General features: G+C 42.2%; 1 protein-coding gene across 9 annotated transcripts in view; it reads right to left on the reverse strand.

The window, feature by feature from the left end:
* FMNL2 (formin like 2) overlaps positions 1–26,800 on the reverse strand; it is a 318,749-nt gene that overhangs the window by 92,917 nt on the left and 199,032 nt on the right. For all 9 annotated transcript variants that reach the window (XM_019522397.1, XM_019522402.1, XM_019522393.1 and 6 more), the window contains exons 3-4: positions 7,511–7,591; positions 2,448–2,524 (exon numbers count right to left, since the gene is read on the reverse strand). In XM_019522397.1, coding sequence (XP_019377942.1) covers positions 2,448–2,524; positions 7,511–7,591 — 158 coding nt within the window. The remainder of the gene's footprint in view (positions 1–2,447; positions 2,525–7,510; positions 7,592–26,800) is intronic.

Consider the following 26,800-nt stretch of genomic DNA (forward strand, 5'->3'; position numbering starts at 1 on the left):
ATTTTCCCAAAGCTGAGTTTACCCCAGAAAAATTAAAGGGTCAACAGATTTTCCATAATCATACTGTAATGATGTGTAATACATGTTATTGTTGGGTTTGTCCTAAAGCTCCTTCTGGCATGAAACTATGACATTGAAAGTGGGTGGTTCCTCTCATAGATGAGAGGCTTACCTAAAAGATTCATAGGCATCCAGGGGAGAAGAGTCATTTTTAGAAGGATCTTCTTCTAAACAACCCATTTATCAGTTAAAAATCATTTAATTCTACACAGCACAGCAGTAGCCACACATGACCACTTAGTTGTCACTGAAGGACAACATGCGTTTTAAGTCACAATTAGCCATAGGATCCAAGAGGACAGCTCTGGTACAACTCTTCCAAAATGCAGGAGTAAGCTGATGTGTTGAAAGTTTCTATTGACAATTCCATGGAAAAAGGTCCACAACATTGTGTAGCTTGTACTTTAGCTGCTGACAAACCGCTACAACTGCTTACAGATTGCATTGGCTTATTCCAGCAGATGCAGCCTGAAACACTGCAACTCTGCCAGCACTATATTAAAAAGGATGGTCTCGCTTCAATATTTGATGGTCAATTTAATTTAATTTCAGTAATGTTTCAGAAAGCCTTTTGACGTTACATGGAAATCCCAGGCATGTAGCGCTCTACCATATTTTGTCACAGCTGGTTGCTAACTGGAGTCTTGGCTCTTAAAGAGTGGAATCTTGATCTGAATCCATAATACTCTTTTACCGTTGCTTGTTCCCATATATAGTCTCTGGGATTTAGCAGCACGTCACATAATTCCAGCCACCACACAGTCATACAACTCTCATATAGCTAATTAGATCAGCAACTGTTCCAGGCCTATGTAAGAAAAGAAGCACAGTAGAAAGACATCCTTACAACTGTGCTGAAGATGCTTTCTTGACTGCTTACATCATCAGTGGGGTCAAGGAGCTCCTAGACAGAGCAGTCGCAGCTTTTTGTCACAGTGGTCTCTGAAATCTTTTGAGAGGAAACGCCTCAAAGTTTATTTCTAGGAAATCAAATGACTAGCCACTGTCCAAGTAGTGAATTAGCATGTTGCATCCATGCAATCACTTCAGTATTACCCCATCTGCCTGATCTCTTGGGTAGTATCTCTCTACAAGTAAGAAGCAGTGGAAACTCTACCTCAGGGTAAAGGGAGCTTGGAGTTAAAAGCAAAATTCAATCCAAAGTAAAAAACAGTGACTATTTGTGAGTTCATGAAAACTGGCAGAGTTTTCTGATGAGAATAAACTAATGTGATTACTCTTTTGCCTCAACCAAGCTGCTAACAACTGCTACTTTCCTGGTTCCACACAAGTATGATCAGCAAGTGCAAAAGTTTACCTTAGCAAACCTAATTTAGGTTCATGTATCTTGGCATCTCTCAACAAAGTTTAAAGCAGCACTGTACAACTGGCAACCTGCAGGCTGCACACAGCCCGCAAGGAGTTAAAGTAGGGCTCCCATTTGACCACCACTCCCCTCCACTGCTCCTGCCACTGTGGTGGCCAGGGTCTCTGGGGCAGGGCAGCATAGCAGTAACCTCCCATGGCAGGGACAGAGGCAGTTACAACAGAGGGAGGAGCTCACACTGCTTATGTGGCAGTGGCAGGGGGCTGCCACCTTGCACATGTGGTAGGGGTGGCAGCATGGGGCTTGTGTGGCAGGATGCACCTGTAATGCACATACTGGAGCAGTGGGGGGCAGGGAGAGAGCTGGAGGTTTGCCTGGTGGCAGTCATAAGCTGGGGAGAGGCTTATACCATTTGGATGGTGGAGGTCCCAAAAGCCCGGGCATGCAGCTACTAGCCCACAAATAATGCAGCATGTGGCCACTAGTCCCTCTGAAGCTTAACAGCCCTGCTTTAAATAAATCTTTTGTTGTGCATACTAATAACATGTCTTTATACTCCATGCATTTTTTAGTTTAGTCCTGACTACAGTAGCCAAAACTGAGTTAAATGTACATTTAGAGAGTATATACAAAGTAAGAAAGTTTTGTACTTGTGAAAGTAAAATCCTGAGTGTGTTAGCTAAAGCCAGGCACCATACAAGCATATCATGCAAAGGCTTCAAATGCAGCATGTCACTGCTTCCACATAAACTCATTATTCTTCCAGACTCAATGCTTTCTGAGCAGACATGGTAAATTTGGATCTGTGACAGCCGACTAACCTGTAGACCTCAAGGTTAATTTTTCTTCTGACTTACCTAGGGTATGATACAGGTTTTGCAAAAGTCAATGAAAATCTTTACTTCAAAGTGTATTGGATGGGGCCCCAGCTAGCACCATTAATCACTGCAATGTCTAAGTCCTAGCTCCTCAATCTTTACGAGAAAATGAAGAAATTTGCCCAGAGCTAGCCATCTGCTGATCTAAAGATCTATGTCATAAGATTATTAAAAGCTCTTACCCAATATGATTTGTTCTTAAAGAAATTTCCAGTTCTCGCAGTACTTGTGTAGATTCTTGGACTCGTCTTCTGAATTTCTATAATTCAATAAAGGGAAAAAGTACTTGAGAAAACACACTTGGAATCTTATTTAGACTAATAAATATTTAGACTTTTGATGCTATTAAAAAATATCAAAATCTCACAGAAGGCAAATAGAAGGTAATAATTTTCAAATATATTGAGAACTTTTCTAAATCCTGAGGAATATAAGACTGTCAATCAGACCAATAAAGAAAAGAAATTAAACTAAAGAAAATGACTTTTCACAACTAAAATTTTGTACTCATGTGAAAATGTGTAAGCAATGCGAAAATTGAAACTTGTCAAAGGAATGTGCATTTTTATACTACAATTTCTGTTTTATCACTGAATATGTCATAGGCAATTACATTTTATGGATCTAAGCAGTAAGGATGTGTAATTTTAGACCTCTGATTTTGTGCCCATAACAGAAGACTTACCAGCATTTACATCTAACTGTGTGATCTGTGGGAGCAAACAAATAATTAGGGATCAAAGTACTACCATCTGTGTGCTCCAGTCATTTGGGAGTGCAAACTTCTGTCTAAAAAATTGGAAGTTGGGATGAGATGCAGCTTAATTGCAATATGAAGTCATAGATTAAGTTACACTACATCACAACAGAATGCTCTAATAAAAATATACTTTGACTTCTCAAACAACATAACTGCAATTTCACTCTAAAGGAATTACATTTGGCAAAATGTCCCTGAGGAACAGTGGCAAGGCTTCTCTTCACCCTCTGCAGTTGCAAAGCTGCTGATAGTTGTTGAAGATCTCTGAAGGACCTTTAGAGCATTCCCAGCTGAAGGAAAATAAGTTCATCTCCACATTGTGTCTGAGCTGCTATAGCAACACTAACTCTTGTGTGTGGGCAGTCAATAAGATCCAGTGATGCCCTCCTTTTTTTACCCACTCACACCAAGAAAAGACTATGTATTCTTCATCCACTTCAGTTCTATCTTGACTGTAAACTTACTGTGCTCAACAGCAGCTCCATATACTGTACTGGAAGCAGGGCAGCGCAGCACTGAAAGCAAGCTATTCAGCAATGACTCTCAGCAGTGCTACCCCAACTTGTCACCTCACAGCCACTGCTATGTTGCTTCTGGTCAGGGCCATCAGCCACTGCTCTGCCAGAGGCCCTGGGTGAGACGTGAAACATGAGACGTGGCCCTGGGTGATTTACTGTTGAGTCCAAATAGGCCAGGAAAATGGAAATTATTTATTATACCTGTGATGATGCTGTAACTGTGTCTCATCATCATAGATCTTGGATTTATAAGCTAAGAAGGTATGTACTTGATGCTAGTCCATTAGCACAGGCTAAAATCTTAGTGAAGACAAGATAAGCTATAAAGGTCACGTGAGTTACCAGGTCAAGATAAAACTGGGTTTCCCCCATAGTCTTCAACTCAGCCAGATAACTCACATGGAAACTACAAGCTGCCTTTCTCTCCCCTGGATTGTATCCCATATTAGTTCATTCTAACTAGCAACTGGGGTTACCACATCCTTTTTCTCTTAGTGAAGATGCACTAGGAGAGAGAGAAAAAGGTGGAGGGTGGGAGGAAGGAAGAAGGAGAAATGGGACCAAAGGCATAATTAATTAAGAGTTAATTGTTGTAAGCTAGGCATTCAGTGCAAAAAGGTGTGTACCTATACTGATACTGTTGTTTCACTGTAACATCCTAATAGAGATAAGCTATTAATAATTTTTACTTCAGTATGGTTACCCAAGGGCAACTCTACGCCCTTACTGTAGGGTAACCTCAACTAACTCCAAAGTAAGAGCAACAATAACTTGTCTGTACTAGGATTTTGGGGGAAGAGGGGGAAAAGACAGGAAGGGGGACAGACAAAAATAGAATAAATATTCCCAAACTTCTCATACCCTAATCATTATCCTCCAACTTGTTTGCTGTTCGCAGCCTTGACTGGAGACATTTAAGTGTTCTTTAGGTATTAGAAGCCACCAATCCATGATTTGTTTAAAAATGTATAATTTAAATGTGGTTAAATTTAGTATTTGAAAATTTAGCTTAGATGGAAAAATAACTTTTTTCCCTGGAGGAAAAAAAGCCCAATAACAACCCCAAATATATATTTTACATCAGAATTTGGAACTCCCTCGTCTTGATTATGCATGGGTTTACCACAGAAAATGCTGACACAACCTTCATTCCAGTAATAATTATGGTAATGTGAATACTCCCCACAAGAGCAAGTATCAGTCTAGAGATCCCATCTGTAAATCTTTCCCCTTTTCAGAGTAGACTGACTGAGAAAAGGCTGTTGGTGACACAAAATAAAACCGAAGAGAGAGACTTCATGGAGTTAGTTATTTTTAGGTTGCATTGGTTTTGTCATTATGAGGGAGTCTGATAGTAATAGTGGAACAAGAAAGGTTTCAGTGTGCCCACAAACTGACCAGAGAGGAAACCCAACACTAAATGAATTTCAAAACTCTTCCAGGAAAAACACAAGAACCCCTGTTCTCCATTTAAAAAGTTTACCGTAATCAGCTGCAGACAAACTTAAAAGTTAAGAATGGGATTCTCATTCTTTTCACATCTTATAACAAGAGAGACATTGTGTCAGAAGATACTTTTACTGCAACTTTGAAACAATGGGCAAATGAAGGCCAACAGGAAAGCAAATGATACCTAGCTCCTTTGCATTTCTTCAGTAACACAGGCCCACCTCAGCTACATTATGTGGTTGGTCCAGGACTTCCAAGCAATGTGTCAGGATATGTACTTTTCCCCAGGCACCAATCTAAGCTAATTGAATGGCAATACAAAGCACTGACTGTTTAAGATGCAAGAAAAAGAACCAGTCAATGACAGGAGCTGCTATTCTCTTGTTACCTTCTTTTTTTCTAAAGGCTGTTAAAAACAGCAACACGAGATACGAGCTGACAACTAGGGTAACCCAATACTTATGATTCAACGTTTGTATTCAATGGAATATATGAATATTCTGCCATCCTGAAAGCCTCAAAGAATAAGACTATGTCTACACTACATATTGCAGTGCACTGCAGAGTATCCAAGCTAGTTGAAAATGAGCTATTGCAGGTACCTAAATCAGCCTAGCTTGAGACAGATGGTAAATCAGCGCACACAGACAGTAGCATAACTAGAGAGGGATGAGCAGAGCACCCACCCCAGGCGCTGACTTAGAGGGGCACCAGAATTTCTCCTGGGAGTCTTTGCTAAGGCAGATGCAGCCTAAGCATAGAAGCTGGGCAGCCCTGCACCCAGTAGAGTATGGGGGAGAGGGGTCAAGCACAATGGTACCCCATAACCCCCATGGGATTTTTGGCATGGGAGGAGCTGCTCCTCACATGGTAGCATATCTGAGAGGGGGAAATGGAGCAGAGAGGGAGCAAACAAGGCACCAGGAGCAGTCCCTGGGAAGTCCGCACCATGGCAAAAATCCCAGCGAGGGCACCATTACACCCAGCCCCTTCCTCCATCTACTACTAGGCACGTGGCTGTCTGGCTTCTAGGGCTAGGCTGTACCTGCTACAGTAAAGACTCCTGCAGGGGGAGGGGTGTACTCTAGTGCTCCATACTGCAGCTGCTTTGAGGCAAACTTACTGGTGCTCAACTGTAGCACCAGTTGCTGCCAGACTGCAGAGAGAGATGGGACAGGTAGAGCCCCACCTCCCCAGATCTCTGTTAGCACTCTGCCAAGGGTACTGCAAGAGCTCACTATTCCCCTGCAGACAGAGATTCATGCTACTGCAGCTGAAAGACTTCAGTACTCAAGCTAGCCAGTGTAGACATAAAGCAAGTTATACACAATTTCCTCTACCGAAGGGATAGTAATGACAACAGCAAACCGCTCACTTAAGTTGCCAATATACCTCCGTCTCAATTCAAGAAGATTGCTCTAGAACTGTGTAACAGCATTTGTCTAAGAGCTGTTAACAGGTCTTGATCCTGCTGGGGAAAGATTATGTAGGCACTCAGATAAAAAGGTATCTCACTAAAAAGAGTCAAGGGAGCAGTGCTAAACTGATTCAGGCAAATAGTGTTATTCTACCTTAAACTGAGACTCGGGGTATGTATATACTGCACAACTAATCTCAGGTTTCCTAGCTGAAGTATGAGTGTTCCTACAGTAAGGCCCTGCCTGTATTTCTGCATATTTTACTGTCTTTTCACCTGCCTGCGTGACAGTCTTTCCCAGCCAGTTGTATCACTTGTGCAAGAACTTAGCTGTCCCTTAGGGTAAGTGTGGTAAAAACACTGGAGGACTATCAGCACCACAGCAGTCTTGGCTGCATCCTCACAGCAAAGTGAGGGCATATCAACTCAGGCTAAAGCACATTTGGCCTTTCCCCAGATCTCCAATCAGACATGTAAGTAATGAAGGGTTTGTACATGAGTATACAGCAAAAATCCTTCTCAGACCTAAGACGACAGTGTTAATATATCTTATGGATGCAATACATTTCACACCTATGTTTCAGTGTCCTGGCCCTTTCTGCCCTTGAAATCTCTGCTGAGATGGCCAGGAAGAAGCCAAGTAATGCCAGGGCTGGGGCATGTGGAAAAACGGTCACTAAGATCTGAACAGAGGCGACGTTCTTTTCCAATAGATGAGAAGACAGCCATTGGAGACAAAGCTTTTCATTTGCGACTAACGCTGCCTAGGTTTCAAGAAGGGACCTTGAGATCCAAGACTTCATTCCATATTCTTTCGGCCTATACCTTGAACTCACAAGGCATTAAATCATTCTTTTGCTCTTGCCAGATGCTCCTCATTTGTTTCACCTCTTTAGTTCTTTGCCAACTGAACTGTGAAAACTGCAGTCTTGCAAATTTCTCCTTGTTCCTCTCTCTGGTTTGTTGTATCTGAAATCTTGAGACCTTAGAGATTTTTTCAGGACCTTTTAGACAAAGGGAGGAAGGAACTCTGAATCCATGATGATTCCTCCTATTAGGGAAGAAGTGAGAGCATACAAAAGGAAACAGAATGCTTCTTACCTTCCTGGTCACAGCTGGATCAAGATAGCCCTTCAGTTTCTGGATGTATGTATGTGGCGGATTCTTCACTTGAAACCTTTCCTGTAAGGAATACATAAATAACTGTCAGCCAAGCATTGACTCGCTCTACATTCTAATTAGATGCTAGAAATAAATATCCAGATGACAACTGTAGAAGGACAAGGGGATCTGAGAGAGGGAGTTCCCCACTCATCCCCTTTCCCTCACACCCCAAGAGCAGAGCTGCCTTGCTGGCATCAAGACAAACAGCAGCGAGGGCCAGAGTGGGGCAGCGAGCGAGCTGGTCCTGACACCGTACAGCAGAGGCACCCTGGGGTGTGAGGGAACCTTTTCCTTTCCTGCTGCACCCAGGTTAAGGGACAGACAACCCCAGGAGTGCGGGAATGGGCAGCAGAGACACTCCAAGGTATGCAGCAGCCAGCACAACCCTGGTCTGGCACCTTAAAAGATTCCCTAGGGAAGCAGGACCCTCTAAAGAAAGAGGCCCCATCTGGGAACACAGGGGTTGGGGAATGGCAGCTTGAGAAAAGGGAACATCTGACACTAGTTTACCCTAGGTGATTCATATTAACACAGGAGAGGCGAGCCACAGGAAAGGAGCAGAAGCCGACGCTGATAGGCTGGGAGCATCCAGCCGATACCCTAAAGAGATGCTGGAAGTAGTGGAGAGGGGGACCCTCCCCTGAGAGAGTCAGTTGCAGAGGGTGAGGGGCAGTACACCTGCCCATATTTCTTTATCCTTGTGGGGAACGGACTTAGAAGAATTCCCAGTAGCCATCCGGGGAGATACAGTGCCTCATTCCCAGCGGGAGTCAGCATACAGACTGAAAGGTACTGGGACTAGCTCCCTAGCTATGAAACTGGAACAGCAGGAGCCAATAGCTGTCATTCAGAAGCCCATGGTGGGGGTGTAGGGGATGAAGGAACCCCTGTTATAGGCCTGGTGTCTTATCAAGGGCCATGGAGGACTATTTGTCAGAGAGAGGTGTCCTACCAAAGGAGCCTTCTGCTTCCTGTGGGACAGAATTCTACTGAAATCCTCCATCAAGTCATGGCAGGAGAGGTTCCGAGAGAGCGGAAGGTCCCTTTAGCGAGACACACTGCACGAGTCAAACCACAGAGCGGGACACGACTACAACAAGGTAAACCCTGTTGGCTAAATACTCAGGAAGAATTATGTAGTGTTAAAATGTAAGATGGATGATTGTACATGTCACCAAGCAAGCTGAGACGGAAACAGTTTGGGATAACACTAAAAAACACCACACTGGAACAGTATTCTTCACAAGTCACATTTTTGCAGTTAATCAGGTTTCAAGAAGGTGAAAATTGTCAATCGTATAAGTGATCTTTTTAAATTCACTTATTTTAAATTAAATTGCCAGCTCCTCTAGGTAGGGACCACACCTTTGTGTCTTTTTATACAAGGCATGTCAAAATTGGGGCCTAACCCAAATCAGGACTTTTCCAGTTTAAGTTAACATTTATAGTTGCTAAACTGACAGAAACAGCACAGAACACCTTTCATAGGCAAGCATTCACCTGTCACAGGGTTGAGGGATGTAGAATGAGGTTAGAACAATAATTAACCTGGAAAAATTAGAGATACTAAAACCTAATTTTTCAAGTGGTTTCTAGCTACAGTTAATATTCTTCATTAGAGTTATAGAAGTTACTCTGTACGTACACTCTGAGTCTGATCCTAGGGTCCTCACACTGGTAAAACCCTCAGAGATACCAGGGTGGGGAAGTTTCCTGCTCACAGACACCACGATACCTTTAGCCAAATTCGTGTATCCACAAAAGTCAATGGATTTATAGCAAAGATGAATCCTTAACATTTACAACAGCTGTAAAGTATGTGCAAGGCTGACAAGCTCAAGCATTTAGGGTATGGAAATAGTAGGCTTTGTCAGTCAGATTCTTTTACTTTCCCAACCACTGGCTCAGACCCATTCTCAGAACAACTTTAGGCATCTTAAAGGCCATTTCCATCTACCTTTGAAACCTTTGATTCTCACTCCACAGGAACTTGGTACCCTTACTGTCCTTGAGAAATCAGCTCTTTGAGCATATATGTGATGATAGAGTGGGTATGAATGAGTAGGTGCACCTTCTCCAAGTACAAGAGCTGACAAACAGCATAAAATTATGAGCTGAGGAGGAAGGAAGAGTCTTAGCTGCTGGTATGTTCTACCAGTTCCTCCAGCATTCGTATTTCAAATGGACAAGAAATAATAGTCATGTCTTGCAACACTATTGGGCTTCCTTATCTCCTGTATACTGAATAATGACTTTTAAGTTTCCCTTTCATTTTCAGATTGCTTACATAATTACACAATGCTGTAATGTCTCAAAGACTGTACAGTATTTATACATCACACTGCAGTAAGTGTGTTTATCCTATGTAAATATACAGTGAATACACCATGCCAAATCATAACACCGCATACTTATTTCTGTCAACACAAATGCTGCACACGAACACATTTACAATGCTCAGGAATTGATTCAACCTACCATTATTTATCAACATTGTCTGAATGTTTAAAGTTTTGATAGTTGAGGAGAGCTGCTTCAAGAGTGGAGCAGAAAGTGCTGCTGGTTTTCCTTAAAACATCTTTCAGAATCACCTCAGCCTTTCCATTTCCTGTTGGCTTACACTCAAACCTATCTGCCCACCCTTTTGACATCAGTCAATTCCTAGATGATCTAGGACTTTATGCAGGTAATCCGGATTATCGTGTCTGCTCTGAATTTCTACTTTATATTAGTATTGTTCCATTTAAAGGGTCAGACCAGATTGTAGCTGTCACTGGGTAAGTAACTAAAGTGTATATAAGAACTGAAATAATTGCCCAGAGGCCTAATAAGTTGTCCAGCAATTACCTGCCATCTCTAACATCCAGTTCAGCTGCTGGCTCTCAAACTCTAAGAGATGGACAATCAACAGACACATCTTTCCAATAAAAATTCCATTTCTTCCATAGGTATTGTATAAACTCTCATACAATATAAACTCTCATCAAGGGCATGACTGTGACTCTCAGATAAAGACCTATAATGGCAGGCAGCACAGAAGGTATTGTACCTCAGACAAGCTCCAGGGCTTCTGAAGCTCACTAAAGAGTGGATTGAGTGTGCGTGCGTGAACCACCCACTAAGAGGTGTGGCTAGCTGTGCCCTGCAGCATGGATAGCAGCCCTGGATTTCCTCTGTCTTTCTTTTGTCCCCCTGCATGGTGTATGCCTCCTGGGGGGCTAGCAGGGACTAGTTTCTGAGGCATGAATTGTAACAATTCCTGGCCCCTCAACACAAGACATAAAGAAGAGCAAAAGGCCCTTGGAGTCAAAAAGGAGTATTGTACAAGAGCCAGTTGCTGCATAGAAATTAGTGGTCCTTCTGTTTCAGAGTCCTACATCTGACATTTGTCAATGTGAAATGTTAGAGAAGATGCAAAATCATCTTGCAGTAGGTATTTCTTACCTTCTTGTCCTCTGCTACTGATTCCAATGGCAGAATACAAATTTGCACCAGAAGCTGAACTATACTAATGTTCAGTTCCTGCAGACTTCTGGTGGATAAGCACCATTCTGTCCTTGTAACTTGATGCTCTTTCAATTTATCAGGTGTTGTCAGTACTCTCTCCTTTAACCCTTCAATCACTGTTAGATCCTCAAATTTATTAACTGAAAAAAACAGAAGTCTAAAGCCCAAGCTACATGAGAAAAGGTTTTGCCTCTATAGATGTATCAGCTATAGTAGCTATAGTGTAGAAACAGCTAACAGCAGCAGCAAAGGGAAAATACAAACAGTTAATCAATATAGTTTATACCTGAGTGAAATACACTTTTATGCCAGAGCACCTGCGTCTACACTTGGATGTTTCCAGGTAAAGAATGTTACCAGAAAAGAAGGAAAAAAATTCAGAACATGGTATCTCCTGAGCACACTGAACTGAATCATATTTTGGTTGTTATTACTTAACAGCTCAACTGTAATTATTTCTTGAATGAACTCTTCTGTGCTACTAGAGAATAATATAAAAGAAACATTTTTCCTATGTGACCTAGAACTAACTGTCCAAGAAGTGAGCCTTTATAATATTGAGACATTAGTCTTATGTGGCATCTGAATGCTTTATATGGGGATAAATTAAAGCACTCATTATCATCAGTTCATTAGACTTAGTTATCTCTTTGATCTCCCTCCACATTCTCCTCTTCCTGATCTGGAAGTTAATCATAAAATGCTGCTATTATATTTTGCTTTTTATGCAGTGGATTACGTATTGATGCAAATTCTACTACGCTGATTTTAGAAGTAACCTGAGAATGTTTTTCTCAGGTTGTAAAGAATATTTTGGGGGTAGTTTTATACTTGGATTTCATCTACCCTTCACAGATTCATAGACTGCAAGGTCAGAATGGACTTTGGAAGTTCATCGGGTCCAGTCCGCTGCACCAGGCAGGAAAGATAACTGGGGGTCAAGTGAGCCCAGCAAAGTGACTGCCTTGTCTCCTCTTGAAGATTTCCAGGGTAGGTGATTGCACCACCTCTGAAGGGAATTTATTACAAAGTCTGGACACCCTGACTATGAAGAAGTTTTTCCTAATGTTGAGCCTGAATCAATCTTCCAGGAGTTTGTGGCCATTACTCCTAGTTTTCTCACCGAGTTGCTTACCGAGCCATTGATGCATTCCCCTAGTGTAGCAGTAAGCTGTACATGTGCCCATTGATTTGTCATTCTATCATGTTCCAGTAATGGGTATTACCATAAGTGTTATTGTATCGAATGTCTTCACTTTATTATACCTCACACTGCTTTGAAGATTCTTGCATTGGCTTATAAGCTTCTATTATAGTTTTAATTTGGGGTATATGACCTTTTACATACATTTGACTCCTTAATCCAATTGTCTATTATTTCTGTGATCCCAGAAGCTCTCTCCTCCAGAAATCTTGTTCATTTTCTGGCTCCACATCAATTCAGTTGGAGCTCATCCCCCCGCACAGGTTTTGTCTTTCCCTCAAGTTATCCATTGCTGAATAAACTGAAGCTATCTGGCATAAAAAGAAAAAGCCATTGCATAAAAATGAAAACATAATAGCAGCATTTGATGACTAGCCTTCATATCAGGAAGAGAATAAAGTGGAGAGAGATCAAAGAGACACTTAAGCCTCTCCTCGTTCTGTGAAAATTTTGCTGTAGGAGTCTTGGAGGTTTCTACAAAATCTGCCTGTTTTGTTGGTTATAAACTGAGTGGTAGCTTTCCCTATTTGGTGCACAAGGAGACAAGGTTCTTCTGAGGCACCCATTCAAGGGCTGGCAAAATCTTTGTTCCTTGTCCCCTGGCACAGAAGGCAGGACTAGTACTTTCTAGCGAGGCTGACAAGACATACGCCAGAAAGCAACTCAGAGCAACAGAGACTGCAGAAAGGAGGCTCTTGCACCAAAAGGGGACTGGGGAGGAGGATGCTTATACTAAGTCAAGAGAGGAGCTGGGAAGCAGAATAGAAAAAAGGAGGATACAGAGGAATTTAAAAGCATAGGGCTGCTAATTTTCTAACAGTATAGTTGTTTATTATTACTTCTGACAAAATATCTGACTGGAATAGCAAGTTTCACATCTGCTCCTTTGACTAATTTGATTGATTGATTGATTTCATCACACAGCATGGATATTTACCATATGACTTACAGGCTAATACTTCCCCATAATAAAAAAGATTCATCTCCATGTGAGATACAGTTCCCAGAGAAAAGCTGCAGTGGAGTGCAAAGCTCCACAACCTTTTCCCCAATGTATAGGAACATATAGCTAATCTGGAAGGGAATCATCTGATAAACTGGGCATCAGGATCCATAGTGCCTCATTAGAGATTCACATCACAAACATCATGTTTGGGATTGTTTTATTCCTTGGCTCTATTCTCAGACAGCTATTCTTCAAAACTTCTATGCAACTTAAATTATTCTGGGGGGAATGTCCCGTATCCACACCTGGTAAGATCATTACCAAATATTCTGAAATTATTTGAATCTTGAAGGAACTTTAAACTACTCTGTACTTCCCTTTGGAGAATGCTCACATAACAGTTTTCTCCTGGTAGTACAGCTTCACATTATGTAACTGAAATTAGAAACCCTATTTATTAGGTCAAGATGAAATCCTGACTACATTATCTTGAGGCTGTTTCATATTAAATAATAGATTATTGCCTAGCTTCCAGAAGTTACTGTTACATACACAGAAAAAACATTCTTATCATCTTCCTTTTGTCTGCTGCAAAAATATCATTAATCATAGCTGCAACTGAGAACGGACTCAAAATCCTCTCCTGTAGTCCACTGGCTGAAGGCTGAAATTCCTTCCAAATACAGGATATGATCATTTATCCATTCTATTAATATATTTTTGGTATTCTTTTAACTTTATTTTATTCATCTTCAGTCTACATATGAGGCCCAGATTAAGACCTTTGGTGACAGATGGCCCTTCTTCAACCACAGAACAGTGGAGTTAGACCAAACACAAGCAAACTCTTAATCTAGGGCTATGCGAAGCTTTGGGTGCTGATTTGATTTGGAGGAGATTGAGCCCAATTTGGAGATTTGGCAGCCGAATCTCCAAATCCAAATTGAATGAGGAGACCAATAAAAAGGTCTGAATCAATTCGAAGGTCTCTGAATTAATTCAGAAAAGTTTCAGAGAGCTTCGGAGATTCAGGTAGTCTTCTCTTGCTGCCACAGGCAGGTGGACCCAGACTCCATGCTGGTAAGTAGGGGGCACAGGCGGGAGGAGGGACTCCTGCCAGGCCCCATCCCTTGCCTGCTCCCCCAGCCCACCTGAGAGCCCCCAACCACTCTCCCGGCCCCGCCGCCCATGGCTGCTCCTCCAGTCCCAGCTCCCGGCTCTTTAAAAAAAAAAACAAACAAAAGCCCCCACTCACCAGCTGCTGCAGTGGCCATCAGGGCTTCTGGGAGCTCATGGCAGAGCCCCACATGCAACACAGGGCAGTCAGGGACAGCAGGGATTGGCCCCCCGCCTGGCAGGAGCTGGTGAGGCTGTGCCTTTTTATTTTTTTATTTTTTTTTTAAGAAACAGGAGCTGGCTCTGGGCAGCACAGCCATGAGGAGGGCTGGGAGAGCAGGCAAAGGATGCGGGCTTGTGGCACAGCCCCCCACGCAGCATGCAGTAGTGGGGGGCAGTGGGGATCGCCCCCCTCCCCTGACCTGGCAGCAGCCGGTGAGTGGGAGCTTTTTAAAAAAAAAAAAAAAGAGCCAGGAGCTGGGGCCCAGTGGGGCAGCCACTGATGGGGCTGGGGAGACTGGGCGTGGGATGGGGCCTGTCCGATTTGGAGATGGCCAAATCTCTGAATCAGATTCAGCTCAATCGATTTGGGACAGTAATTCAAATCACCAAACTGAATCACTGTCCCCTGAATTGGCCAAATCTGAAATGAATACTAGCCACTTCGCACAGGCCTACTCTCCACCCCCCATGGGTTCTGCAAGCCCATTCAGGGCCTGCTCCTGAAGAGTAGTGCACACTTTGAGGAAAGACCTGGATATAACCTCAGTGTCTACTGCAGTCAAGGAGATGTAGAGGACACTTAAGACCTCAAATTCTTCCTTGACTTGGGAATGCTAACAAGGTGTTAATTTGAGTGACTTTCAGCTGATGAATATGGTGATGTACTGTTATCTTCAGAATTGAAGGGAACCCACCAAACTCATTCTGTATAGGCAGCATTTTCTGTTACAAAATGATTTTCATCAAAAACTCACAAGCAGCCAGAACAGGTTTGAGTCCGGATTGGGAAACGGACAAGTGTACACTTGAAGCAGTCTCAAAAGTGCAGGGAAGGAGCTGCTGCTATACGTGCACAATGCTGTAGCCACAAAAGTGAGCTAAATCTCCTCAATATTAACCCTGTATGAAGCAGAATTAAAGTTAAAGCAATGTTACATTTGTTTTGTTACAGCTCATACATTAATGTTACGCTGTGACAGCTACTGCCCAGCCCAGAGCAGGAGCTCTCCCTCCCTTTCGGTAACTGTTCCCAGTATATATTTGTTCCTACCCAAAAATCAATCCAAGAGAGGTGCAAAGCATTACCAGTCAGATCTGGACACCTTTTACATCCAGTTGGGGAACACTTTTTTTGTAAATGCTCATTGAAACTGGGAATAAAATCCAAATGCCTCAATAAATGATAAAGCTCTGTCTTAATTTTTCTATCTCCTTCGTTTAACTGACAGCCACTTAAAACTATTCAAATCACCTATCTCAGGCCCCCTCCACACATGCAGGTAAAGGTGTGATGGGATCTAATGAGTGATTCATATAATTATACCTCCTGTCATGCCACACACACATGCCTACTGAGGGGTTTCCAGCTACAGAGGTACCTCACACACCCCGTGACTGAGAGATCACTGCTGCAATGACCATTGTTCCTCAGGGGTGCATGAAACCCCCAGGGCAGGGTGGATCACTGCTGCAGTGATCTCCCCACCCTGGGGGTATGTGAAACCTCTGAGGTGGGAGGATCACTGCGGTGGTGATCTCCCCACTTCAGAGGTTTTGTTGACTATATCTGCACCCTGCAGCTGACAGGACCCAGAGTTCACAACTGCTGGGGCTCAGAGTCCCCAGAAGTTGCAGGGCTGACAGCCCCGGTGGACAAGGTGCACCCTTATAGATGGGAGGCTATAGATGATGGGGCTCCCAGGCAAGGAGAGACCCTTTGCAGGACAGACCATTCTACACATGCAAATTAAAGCTCAATGACAATAAGCTATAAAGTTAGTACACATTTACAAGATCTAACTTACAGCTGGTTGGAGCTTTTTATTGTGTGACTGATAAAGACTCTGCACTTATAGCTGGTCTCAAGCTAATTAAACAGTTAACTGTGTGATGCCTGATAACATGTAGAGAGGGCCTCAATGTCATTTTCCTAAGAGAGTACTTAAGTTGCTCAGAACTGTAGCAGCATAAGTGTCAGACAAAGAGCACTGTCTGGCACTGATATCCAAATTTAGAGATGTCTCTTTAAACCTCTGACCCCATGGAACTTTCCCCCCCTTCTCAGGCCTATGTGATCCTCCTCCCTCCCACTTACCAATTTTCCTACCAAAGTGACAGCCCACAAACCCTTCTGCTACTGCTGATCCCTGTCCCTGGAATCTCTTCCATATTTTCCCCTGCCTCCGTAGAGCAGAACCCAGTAGGTCTGGGGATTTTGTGCTTGATTCCATTCTGCAACTTGCTGCTAATTTATTCAAATCTTGACCTTACTTGATTCTTGAGGTCTGGATGTGCTGAATCTCCCCCTCTCTTCTGAGAACTCAACCATAACTAGATATTTCAGAGGCTTTAAGTATCAGGTTCACACTGAGTTGCAAAATAAAGGTTCCCTAACAGGCAAGAGAGGACTCAGGGTAAGAATGAGGAGCTGGGAGGGAGTCAGGAATGCACGGAGGGAATGTGAACTTCTGGACTGGATTTTTGGGGAAAAGCAACTGGGGCATCCTGGTACTAGCTGAACAGAACTGCCTGTTTCTAAAGCTAATGTAACTGGATGGTTTTGAAAGGTCCAATGAAGGGCATTCCTCCTTCATAACGAAGAGCTTCTCAGTTTCCAAATCAAGGGCAAAAAACTTTCTAAGAAACACACTTGTCAAGTCAGGTGGCTCAAACAAAACGCACCTCAAGTTCAGGACTTTCTGTAGTCTGTTGCAGGGCTGTATCTGGGACAAGTCTGAGCATACCTACTTTCCCAGCCCTCCGTTCTCCCTGCAAACTCACAGGGGATGACACAAGTGGCACATCCCACTTTTAGGGGCTGGAACCTAAACAAAGAAAAGTTGGAGTGTTCTGGCTGATTTGGACCTAGGGCAGTGGCTGAGAGTCCCTTTCATATTAGCAAAAAGTAAATGTAGTCTGGGTATCAGAAGGTAATATTTTTGTATCCCTGACCCCTGACAAAGTCCTCTTAATACAACTGAAGAACAAAGACCAATACAAAAAGCCAAACTCAGAGCTGAGTTAGTCAGTAGCACAATGGAGGCGCACCTGCTTATACCATCTCTGTGTGTGGCCAGTAGATTATTCTGGAATTAAGGGTTTGAAACTCCAGTGTTTTGTAAAAAATCCTCCCTTTATTAGAATTGTCTGGTTCTGTGTGTATACAATTACCTAGGAAATTGCTTAATTGTAGTTAAATTGCTGCTAGTAGGAGCTGCTACCAATGAGTTGTGAAAGATACCATGGCTGACAGAGAAAGGAATTGAAGCTATGTTTCCACATGGTGTAAAGAGGCTTGATCATGCATCTCCCACAAACATTAGTTGAAATCCTGTGTAAAACCAAGAGACATCCAGAATATATACCTCTAGGCTCTGACAGTTAAACTGTGAAAATACAATTCAATGTGAAGAAACTCTCATGGAAGTAGGTGTCCAAGAAGGTGGTGTCCAAGAAGGTTACGAAAACAATGTATAAGAAGAAAATGTATAAAATATACCATTTCAAAGGGTAAGATGTTAATACTGGAGATGTACTAGTAGGACAGTTATTTTTTAATGAATTTTCACAGGACACTACTGAGATGGACTCTCATTTCTAGAAAGGGTCTTTATGCTGCTCTTGAAATGTACTGTGGCCTGAGAGATGCAGATAATGAAAAATTTAGAAACCATTTACTCTTATTTTAACCCACAGCAAAGTACTCTTTACCCTGCCACATTGATCTAAAACTGCTATAATATACATGAAAATCTGAGCCCATGAACACATTTCACATGTAAAAACACATTGTCACATTTCAAGGTAGAGGAGTCTATAAGTCAGAGGTCAGTGATACGGGATCACTTGTTTCTCCCCATTATTTAACTAGCATTAGGTTTGGAGGTACTGTTGCAAATGATTTTTAAAACTGGCCTCCAGTTTTATGTGACACTTCTTCATTTACAATTAACTGCAAGTGCAAATGCTGATCTTGTGCAGTGAGATAATTACCTATCCAAATGCCATCATTTGAACCTGGCCACTGAGGAAACAAAACTATGGGTACAAATATCAGAGACTAGTTCCACAAATCAGGAAAGTAACTTACAAATAGTAAGAACAAGCTTATCCAATTCAACTCTCCTTGAAAACAAACAGTTTGACTCTTACAAAGAGTCCTAACAAAAATAACATGTTTTCCATATTTGTTTGAAAAGTTAATTCTCTCTCTTCTTGGGAGTTCTCTAATAGATATATAGCTTGGCTATGTTTAGTCTAATTCTCGAGACAATCTGCTTTATCCTTTTGGATGCCTTTCTCTTATTTGATCACTAGACATGGTATGTTAACACTCATGAGAATTTCCTAGTTACCAATTTGAATATTTGAAGTAGTCAAATGAAAGGCTTTGAGTACTGTAATTAGAAACTGTTATGACGGTTTATGGTGCTGACATTTTGTACATTCCTATTTTTCTCTCAAAATTAATCTATAATTATTTATTAAGACTCTTAAAAACAGGGAAAACAAAAGATGTGAATCAGAACAACATGATTTTATGGTCTGATATTTTTGCTTCTTGTTACATTTACAAACTAATGTTTTATAAAATAGGAAACCTAGGATTACCTGCTTTCTGGTCAATGGCATACAGCACTCATATCCAGCCTTTCTGGTTACAGCGTATGTTAGAACTGATCCCCAGTTAAATACAGCAAGTCCAAGAGATCAAGACAGTTTAATTTTCAACCTATGACACTGTTTTCGTTATGACAGTCTTATGAAATATATTATTTCTTAATTTGCACCACTGTTTCACTCCAAACATATCACATAAATGAGAGACACTGTTCTTTTAAAGGATATGGAAAAGAAAGACGTATATGACTGAGAAACATTCTTCTGGCTTTGGAGATGTTTGCTAGAATCATCATATCCAACACTGATCTCTACTTATTATCAAATCTCTACACAAACAGTTATTTATGTATTCAACCTCAGTGTCCCCTTTGAGGTGGAGCTGGACCAGAATCATTATTCTCTTTTTACAGAAGGAACAACTGAGAAATTAAGTGACTTTCCTAAGGCCACAGAGTAAATTGGTGTCAGGATTAAAAGCTCCACATCTTCTGGCTCCCAGGGATGAGCTCTGGCCACTACTCCATGCTTCTAATTCAACCACTTAAATAACAGTGCACTCAGCAAAGACAATAGTTTCACAGGCTTACAACCAAAATACAGCCTCTCTCTGCATTTAAGAAAAACAAACATGCCTGGCATGTATTATTCTCATCAGATAAGAAATATCTTCCCTCATAGAATCCAAGAATGATTATCTTCTATTTTGACTAAACATTTAATCAGTCAAGTTTATCAAATTCTTTCTGCTTACAATATCCAACATCTCATTTATTAATATACAGTTAAATTCATTAATTCCTGACATACTTGGCTTTCTGCCATTCCTGGCAAGACAAAGATTTAATTCAATAGTAGAGCAAGCTATGCCAATATATTATTTTCTTATAACCTTCCGAGCTTTACCTCTCAGCTTTTCTAGTCCAATGAGTTCTCCAACACGTATGATCTGGTTAGCTATACTGCACTTCTTTCTTCTATTCTGAATATCTTGGTTGCATTTTTCCATCTCAGAATATAGACTTTGTTTACCTTTTACTAGCTGATAATTTGGGGATAATACAGAAAATACACATATTCTCTGAAAATAATTTGTCTAATATTGATATAAGGTTATCAGAGCAGGAGGCTTGGTACTCCCGCTACTTTGAGAGAAGGCAGGTTGCCTGCAAATCAGCCCGCAGATGTGGCAGAGGCTAACTAGACATTCACCTGACCAGAAGGGAGCTTGGCTAGAAGCATATAAACCCAGGGTCTCAGTTGGTCAGGCAGTCTAGCCCTGAGGGCAATGGAGAGAGGAGTTCCTGGGCACCAGGGCTGCAGCAGGACTCCTGGTTAACATGTGAGCTGGGGTAAGCAACTCTGGAGGCTTGTGGATGGGACTAAGGGGTGGAAGAGGTCCCGACAGGCCTGTGAATAGAAAGGCCTAGGAGATAGAGCTAGAGAGCCCATAGCCCAGAGAGAGGCAGGAGACAGCAGAGAGCTGGGAAGCAAGGAGGGCCAGGGTGTTCACCATCTCAACTGGCCTAGGACCTGGGCAAGAACTAGGAAGACCAAAGGTCAGGGGGTGGGGCTGCTGGAGACCAAGGGGATCAGAGGACCCATAGCCTGGAGAGGGGGGTAGAAAGGATGAGAGAGCCTAGAGATCAGGGCCAGGGACCAAAGTCCAGGAGCAGAAGAGGGCAGGACACAGTGCCCAGGAGTAGCCCACAGAGATGAAGTGTTGGGGGGAGAGTGCAGGCTGAGATGCTGCACCTGAGAGTAGCTGTAGGAGATGAAGTGCCCAAGAGGAGAAGGCAAGCCTGGAAGCCAACCCAGGAGTAGCCAAGCTAGGCAAAGTTCTGGGGCAGGAAGGCCCAGGTACACGACTGAGGCCATGGCCCGAGGGGACAGATGATGGACATGATTAATGACACCTGTGAGGTATCGGCATGGTGTAAGGGGCAGTCATAAGCCCTTAAGACAAAGCAGAGACACCTGGAACAGCCTCTCATTTCAAAGATTTAAGAACAACAAGGCATGGCAGGAAAGGTAAAGGGGAGCAAGCCTCAGGAGTGAGGGCAGAGCAAGAGCTAAGCAGCCATCGTTGGGACAAGAACTTGTTACAGTTATATACAGTAGAACTTCACTGAGCCGTATATAGGCTATGAAGTCAATGAAAAGTCCACATACTTTGAATAGGACCCTCAAGGGAAAGGCCTGCTATGGACTGCTAAGTATTAAATAGTAGCCAACTGAGAGGTGTATTCAGCTCGCTCACCAACCACAAGTTCCCTCTGTATTTTTCTAACATTCCTGGCTACTAGGGAAAAGCTAGGAGGCTTGGGACTGCTGATCTGTAGGGAGTTCAACACACAGTATTTGATCCAGCAGCAGTACCTCCACGCTCTGGGTGAGCTCAGAATCCCACTCAGGCAAGATTTGTTGGATTTCAGCATACTGGAAGCCTATGTTATTCATGTCTGCTGAACCTGAAAACTTAACCTGTGATCTGGCAATCAAACTGAGTTCTTCCTGGCTCATACAGAACCATCAGGAATAGAACTGCTACAACCAGAGTTGTGTTGATGATTTGGTGACTGCTGTACAAGGCAGAGTGGAGTCTACTTCCTTTTTCTGTAGCTCTGTCGACTTTGTGGTGATAACACGAGTAAAAACTTGGGTTAAGTCAGTTAAGTGAGGAAATGTGAACCACAGGCTAACACCAGCACGCCAGAGACCAGAACTTCAGATACAAGCTTGTGAAACACCACAGCAGTGAAGACAAACACAATACAATGAGGCTGTGTATGTAGATGGGCTGCACAATGGAAATCAAGGCCTGCATGGCGAGCAGTGATATATCTCTAGAAACATTCTGGTGACTCAGCCAGAAATCAATTCCCTAGGTGGTTTAAGGGAACATAAGATGGAGAATCAATTACAGCATCTATTGACAGGATGCAGTATGTGCTTCTCTTGTGCTGACTCAATTCTATTGAGAGATGCAAAAGAGGGAAGGATCACTGCACTGCTCTAACCCTGCCTCCTTTGGAAATCCTAATCTGGTAACTATACCAATTGTGTCAAGTCCCTATGCAGTAATTCAGGTGTCATTTCCTGCTTGAACCCCTGCCTAACACTGGCTACTGCTAGTGCTTCCAACTACAAACAAACCTGATGGCTAAGCTGTAGGATTCTGCACTGATTGACTGAATTTCACATTCTTCAGCTACCACAAATGATGGTTTTAAAAAAGTGATCTTTTTCTCTTTCTATATATCTTCTTCCACCATTTTTAGCTATTTGTATTTACCTACAGACCAAAACTTCTTCCAAAATAAAAACATGTATGGCAAGAGGTTTAAAACTATCTGAACTAGGAATATATTTTTATCATACATGTAGAGGCTTTAAAATTTAGATTTCTCTCTCCAAAAATTCAAGTGACCTAACAGTTTTCACACAGATTAAACAGGTAGCAAATATTTGTCTCCTACACCCAATATGTCATGCCTAAAATGTAAACAGAAACAGTTTTTGGATGTACAAATATACAGTGAAGAAAGCATAACCTAACAATTATAGTAATTTTTATTTATCAGGTACATAGGCGGTAAATTATTTTATTCTTAATATTTCTTATGCTGATGTTTAAAGTCATGGAGTATGGGTGGTGCACACTGATTATTAATTATTATTTTTTAATTTATGATGTCCAAAAGTGTGCTATACACTACTCAGAAGACATGTCCTTTGCTCCAAAGAGCTCTCCGTCTAAGTGTCAGCATAACATTTATATGTAGAAGACAGACAGTGGAGAGATAACAGAATGAGAAGGAATCCAGTTCAGGCTGCTATTTTTTTTGTTTATTTATACGCCACCCTTCCCAGCAGAGACTCAGGGTGGCTTACAATAACAGAAATGGATAATCAGTTTGTCTTTGCACTTCTTGGTAATTCTGTAAAATTCTTCATTTTCATTTAAAAATGAAGCCGCAACAAAGTGAATATTATTAATTTAGTTTGCACAGCTTTCTTGGATACAACTCATAAAAGGGGTACAAAAAATTCATGCTAAGCTAGTGACTTATTGAGATTAGACACATGATCCTAGGAATCCAAACTTGGGGGGGGGGGGGCGGGTATGCACATGGGTGCACATTTTGAAAGACTTCTGATGAAGCACCCTCAATACACACTATATCCTGTGCCCTATGAACGCTCCCTCAGTACTGACTTACTTGACAAACAGTTGCATCTTTTTAAACGTGATTTCCTTAGCAAATGAGGGGCTATCCGATTTCAACCACAGATGAGTCACTAGCATCTTAGGCATTTTCTAGATAGTGTTTAAACATGGATATACCAGGGAGATGATACTTTTCCCTCTGAAAGGTTGTCTTCTTAGCTACACAAAAAAGCCAAACATCCATGTCAGTAGGGATGCACCGATAGAGATTTTTTGGGGCCGATACTAATAGCCAATTTTTAAGGAGAAATAATGGCCGATACCGATCTGATTCCTGACACCAGCCTGGCAGCTTGGAGAGCTGCATGCAGATGATAAGTCTGGTGTGGTCAAAGGGGAGTGAAGGGACATGGGGGGGCAGATCAAGGCCCCCGCGGTGAGGAAGAAATGGTGCTGGGGCTGGGGCAAGTGCTGCCCAGCTGGGGTGCGGCAAGGTGGAGCAGGGTGGGTGTGGAACAGAGCCGCAGCTCCATCTCATGCCCGCACCGCCCTGGTTAGGCAGCGCTTGCCCCAGCCCATGCCCCAGCCCTAGCCTCACTCCTTCCTCACCATGGGGGCATTGATCTGCGCCCCTCCACACCCCTTCCTCCCCCTCCCCTTCCAGCTGCATGCAGCTCTCCAAGCTGCCAGGCTGTGCTCCTCACTGCCTATGTGCTACACTGCGGCTGCACGCGTGCACAGGCATTTATCAGCTAAATTATCGGCCACATCAGGCCAATTTCCAATATGATCAATTTTCTTGATATTGGACCGATGTATCTGTGCACCTCTACATGTTAGTGCTAGTAGGTTTAGAAGCAGATTTTGACATCATTTCATCTCAAAGGGCTGTTTCCTCAGCTCAAGACCTTGCTTGGGAGGGCAGAGCTAGCTTCCCTCATTCCTTTCAGAAAGATCCCAAATGGCTTTTCCTTGTCCTAAATGGAGCTTCCCTGGCCCAATTCCTGTCAATTCTCTCATTTTTTTCATGTACTGTATGTCAGAACAAATGCTATAGGCTGGTAATGGTTCAATGTTTCTCAGCTCAGTAGCTTGTTCTCATCAGGTGTGAATAATACCTGTGACTGCCTGAACTTGATCCAAATAAGATATTATGGGAGGAAAAAGAAGGGGTTGTTAGAATCTGGTCCTTTTGCAGACCTATTACTGTATATTGGGAGTATCAAACTCATCCAGCCCTGTGGGACAGATGATGGGTGCAGAGCCAGTCCATGAGCCATTTAGAGCCCACAGACTGGCTCCATGTACCACTTGCAGTGCCCACACCAGCTCCAGCCCTGCACATTGAGCTGTCCAGTGTGGGCACCACATGCACTGCACACACTGGCCCCAGCCTGATCCAGCATGTGTAGCACACACCAGGCTGGATCTGCACATGGGGTCAGTCCGAGACCCACAGGCAGCACCACAGGCCAGATGATAGAGCTCCATGGGCCAGATCTGCCCTTCTGGCAGTATCTTTGACACCACTGATATATATTAAGTAGAGCAATAAAAGAAAAATTCAGGAAAACAGATAAAACTGAGCAACTACTGGCAATTATTTTGATATAGAACAATAAGCAAACCTGATCTCTTGGTTAATTTAATTGGAAGAGTTTATGTTCCCCTAAAGAAAGCATTGCAATGTGCTCATTTCATTTACCTGGAAGGGTTTACAGGATAATATATGCCTGCCTGATGAAGTTTCTCTCTCAGTGGCTCATTCTAGTGTTTGCCAGTATTAACACCATAACTGATTTATTGTTTGTGTACCATTCAGCACCAACTGAGATGGCCTAAGAGATCTGAACATAAGTCAGCAGCAATTCCCATATGTGTAGTATATACTAAAATAACTAGGGAACAGTTTCAGTGTCAAAACCCGAAACCATTCCCACAAAATCTCCTTTACCAAACAAATTTATTTTCCTTTTCCAAGAACAATCACCCTACTTACAGACATTTATACTACTAAGTTTTGAATGTAAGAGTTAATTTATAAATTAATAATTTGAAGTTATGAATGCAGGAGTTAATGTATAAATTATTTCCCTATCAAACTGGCCCTAAGACTTGATGTTTCTCCTGCTCACTCAGTTCTCGAAAAAAGAATTACTCTGGAACGAGGAAGTAGTGTCACTTCCAATGTCCTTTTGCCTCTGAAAATGTCCAGTACGTTTTCTGCCTTAGGAATCCATGTCATCCTTTGTTTACTTGCATCTCCATTAGTATTAACGTAGGTTAGGTAAGTACATAAAGTAGAAAAAGAAAGCCCAGACCCTTACTTGTTTCAAATCTGGACAATGTGATCTGACAAATCCAAGATGACAAACCTGGATAGTTTTGGTGATTGGAAAGATCACTAAGTAAAATTTTAAACCAGATTATTTTAACCATAGTTTCTCTTTTCTTACTTAATGCTAATGAAATGCATTGGGCTGGCAGCTCTGACTACCCATGTTTGCTCTTTCACAAAACACAAGTACAACAGGCAAATAAGCTTCCACCAGCAATGAATCTTGATCTGCTCTAAACGTGAACCTCTATGAAGACCACCAGACAAGCTGACTTATGAACTGAAATGAGAGCACTATGAATTTAAATGAGAACATCCACTCACTGCAGACCCAAACTGCTGTCAGAGAGTAACAACTTTTGGTCACTAGCAAGCAAGGCCAGATTTCAACAGGTAGGTTGAGCAAAGGAGTTGTTTCCACCATTACTCATCTTCTGAAGCATCAAAGCCACCAGCACTTCTGTTAGGGACCTAGTCAATGCATGCAAATTCCTCAAAGGTAATGTAACCCACAAGCAATGTTAATGTTCTCTTGCCAGTTCAGTGAAGTGGAAAAATCTGACTACCTGCCCCGTGTCTGTGATTCCAGCTAACTCCATTATTCAGTGTTTGAAATGTAATGAATTACCTTTCATACTGTTGGTTTAAACAGAACTAATGAAATCTCACACGTTCATACAGTAGCCTATTAGTTCAATACAATACTGTATGTTATATCACTATGTCTTAAAAATCATCCAGCTTGTGGTGCTGTTGTAGGTGTGATGATCTCAGAAATATGCAAGGGCCAAGATTTTTTTGGTAATATCTTTTATTGGACCAACACTGTAATAGGGAGACAGATTAGAAAACCTTTTGGCACAAAATGCTGTTCCTGAGCCAGACTTCAGCCAAACCTGAGGAAGGCACTGTACATGCCTGAAAGTTTGTCTAACTATAAAACTGGTTCAATAAAAGATATTAGTAAATAAATCCTGCATCGCTTTAAAATAATCCATCTTTTAATCATCACAAGGTTCTTTAAAAAAATAGGATTTACCCAGAAAAGCAAATCTGGTTTTTGCATGCTAAGTCTCTGTGTAAAAATGTTTTTTTGCTGGAAA

This window comes from Gavialis gangeticus, unplaced genomic scaffold, assembly GCF_001723915.1.
Source record: "Gavialis gangeticus isolate Ggan-Ray unplaced genomic scaffold, GavGan_comp1, whole genome shotgun sequence".
In the NCBI taxonomy this organism is placed as follows: domain Eukaryota; kingdom Metazoa; phylum Chordata; order Crocodylia; family Gavialidae; genus Gavialis; species Gavialis gangeticus.